Here is a 3,395-nt window from a genome sequence, read left to right as displayed (position 1 = left end):
CACATCAGATATTCCAAGTCTTATTCTAAATGGTTGAAAAAATGTACACTCTCATCGAGAGAAAGGTAGGCGAAGATATCTCTTCCACCAGCATGAGAAAATGAATTATAATTACATATTAAAAAGTATTCTTTCTAAGAGACGCAGCTGCTAATCCTGCAATTGAAACACCAGATTTTCCTCAAAGTCCAACTTAATTACTAAACGAAGATACATTGAAGATAGGCGAAGATAATTTCGTACGACTTAATGTTATACTTGCTACGAAAAAACTGACATTTATTCGTTGAGTATCATTCCTAAATGCTGATCAGGTCACAGTTCAGTGGAGGTAGGCAGCTGGGGCGGCGTAGGAGATGGGGGCCGAAGCGGCGTAGGCGATGGGAGCATGAGCTACGGGGGCGGCGAACTTGGCGATCGGAGCGGCGTAGGCCAGAGGGGCGGCATGGGCCACGGGAGCGGCGATCTTGGCGACCGGGGCAGCGTAGGCGAGGGGTGCGTGTGCGACCGGGGCAACGGCCTTGACGGCGACGGCGGCGGGTTCTTTGCGGACTACGGCGTTGAATCCGTTGACCGGGTCAGCGATGTAGTCGACGATCCGCCTGGTGCCGTCGGCCTCCAAGAGGGAGTAGCTACCCTGAACGAGATCGCCGTCGCGAGTCTCCTGTTGGCTCTTGGCGTCGCCGGTCAGGCTGTCGTGCACGTCGTAGGCGTAGCTGTACTGGGGATGCGGGTCGAAATCGGCGTCGACGGCCTTAGCTACCACGGCCTTGGCCACGGGGGCGGCGTAGGCCAGGGGTGCGGGGGCAGCGGCGTAGGCCAGGTGGGCGGCAGGGGCTGCGGCGTAGGCGCCGTAGGCCAAAGGGGCCGCTGGTGCGATAACACCGGCGTTGGCCGCGGCGATCAGGACGGCGAAAGCGACGAACTGAAGAAGAAAGGGAGTAAGTAAATTGAATAAAATTATAGAAGAATTGTGCGCTGGAATTATATAATAGATGTATAGAAGTAAATATAGAAATATAGAATAAGTAATACAATAGTACACACAACGTGAAAAAGAAATGTAAATTAGAAAAAAACTCAATCAAAATTTTGATAAAATAAAGATTGTTTGCATTTTGCACTAACATTTTATTAATCTCTTTGTGATAAAATTTTAGTTCAAAATACAAACGATAATTAGCTCGATCTAGAAGTACGAAAGGAGATTCGCTTTTGTAGAATTTATCACGTTAAACGCCACTTTCGACTGGTCCCGCAAATATCGTTAATTGGCCCCGTTTTTTTATTTCGTTGTATATGGAGTAATACCACAAGAAAAACGATACTACGAGCGCGCACCGTCCGATTATTATTCTCGCAATCCGTAATTATGCAGAACTCAATCGGACTGACAAACTGTACGTCGCGAGGAACTTCACCGACGAGGATTACCGAGGAAGAACGAGCTTACGTCAAGAAGAACTCGAAAGGACGTAATACCTTGAAGGCCATTGTTGCTCGGGTGATCGGTACTTCGCTCGATCTTGCGAGTCTGATGCGAATGATACCAATGGATGGATGGTTTTCGGCTTTTATACCGCTCTGCCCGAGGCTCGGGAGGTCCACATCGCCGCTGCCGCCACCGCCACCGCCACCGCCGCCGCGCACTCACACACATCTCCAGGTCGTACCCGCTCACTGATGTAACTGGGTGACGGTACCTTCGACGGCCACCCGATTCGCGGTCGCGAGGAGCGCAAAATTGAGCAAGAAATCGGACCACGCCCAATGAGAGCGACGAGCCGAGATCGGATCGGGCGCCTGCTCTCGCATCTTGAAGGACCAATCTTGAACACACCGGTCGTCGTCGCCGGGGACTAGGCCACGTCCTTGCCACGAGTTACCTGATCCCCCATCGCTCTCCACCCGCTTGCTCCATCGAGGGTTATTACAGAGTATTTATTCTTTCACTCTTTACCCAAATTTCTTTCTTCTTCCTTTTCTTTTCCCACGTATGACGGGCCTTTGCGAACTTGTTGAACTTTGTTTCGGTAGAAGTTGCCGATTCGTAAATTTCTTAATGTAGCAAAGAGTGACGTAGATTAATGTAATAATGAAGAAATAATTATATACGAAAATGATCTTGCGCACTGATATCGATTTATCCGTTCACGGTCGTTGGGACCTTGTAATACTTATATTTCTTATGTTTCAAAGGAAAGATCGTAAGCACCATATTTTTAAAGTTATTTTTTTTTTAAGGATTGCGTCCTTAATACATATAAAATGATATTCTTTCGGGTGCCATGCAAAAGTGTGCTTGTCAATTTGCAGACTTGATAAGAATATTTTAGGCTTTTAAGCACGATTTTCATTTTTAATTACGTAATTGTACGTAAACGAACGAAAATACTTCTCACGAGTTCTTTATATCGTGCTTGTATTTGCAGTCCTGGTCTACAGAGCCCATAATAAATAGCATAACTTTCTTTTCTCCTCTTCATGAAGACTCTCTTGGATCTATCAAGATCTGCTCATCTTTAGTCTTCCTCAGAGCTCATTTGTCATTCTATTATCTTGACAGATTTTTCTTAGCTCGTCTTTGATCGGTGACTTTAATGCCGCGCGTTTCTTAATCTTCCACTACTCGCTCAGTTTGGGCATTCTGATCTGCATTGAAGTTCCTATAGGTATCGCGAAGTTACTTTTTGCTATTGTCACATTCGCTTAGAAATTACGTCAGGATACACGCAATACCTTTCAATTGATGAATAGAATCCGTGATTAGCGATTTTGACAATCGAAACAACGGTTACCATCGAAAATACAGCATGATAATCTTTTGAGATTATATAATAAAGCATATGTTGGTTCAAGTTATTTAACTAAACGTTAAATTATATTTGAATTAGGGATTTTTAATAAATTATGTCGCGTTATTGTTAGCAAATGAGATTAATATTAACATTTCTATTCAATAATATTATCTTAATTACCAGACATTCCCTCGTAACATGGAACGCAATTTAATCAAATGCGACAAATTGCATAGTACTGTGCAATAAAGACTGACACGACTGTTTCTCTTGCATCAACTTGCGTGAACAACGACGAGCGTGTCGATCGATATTCAAGCCAGAAGTTAATGGACACGTAAGCCGGCTCTGCCCGGGTATCACCAATCCAGATAATTATGCGAAACCGCGTTTCGAAATGTTTGTCTCGTGTAATTTTGAAGTCTGATGGATTATAATCTTTTGGATTGCGAAACGCACGTCAGCGTGTACGTAACGAGAGCGAATATTCCGGCTCGGAAGTGAATAATTCTCAATAACATAGAAATCGGAACGTGAAACACTTTAAACGACTTAATTTCATGTGCAATTAACTTTAATTTAATTCGCCTCGCGAAT

At 44.4% G+C, this 3,395-nt stretch overlaps 1 protein-coding gene across 2 annotated transcripts; it reads right to left on the bottom strand.

Moving 5' to 3' along the window:
- Positions 1–322: 322 nt before the first annotated feature.
- LOC112466881 (larval cuticle protein A3A-like) lies at positions 323–1,494 on the bottom strand. Of its 2 annotated transcripts, XM_025035223.1 has the most exons (3): positions 1,483–1,494; positions 515–925; positions 323–466 (listed from the first exon to the last, which is right to left on the bottom strand). In XM_025035223.1, exons 1-3 carry the CDS (start codon positions 1,492–1,494, stop codon positions 323–325), a joined length of 567 nt encoding a protein of 188 aa, XP_024890991.1. The 2 variants fall into 2 exon arrangements, with proteins under 2 accessions (XP_024890991.1, XP_024890990.1); XM_025035222.1 differs by having other exon boundaries at positions 323–925.
- Positions 1,495–3,395: the final 1,901 nt, after the last annotated feature.

This window comes from Temnothorax curvispinosus, unplaced genomic scaffold, assembly GCF_003070985.1.
Source record: "Temnothorax curvispinosus isolate PA1 unplaced genomic scaffold, ASM307098v1 QBEX01016638.1, whole genome shotgun sequence".
NCBI lineage: Eukaryota > Metazoa > Arthropoda > Insecta > Hymenoptera > Formicidae > Temnothorax > Temnothorax curvispinosus.
Note: the sequence above shows the minus strand (reverse complement) of the source record. Positions and strands in the feature narration are given on the sequence as shown.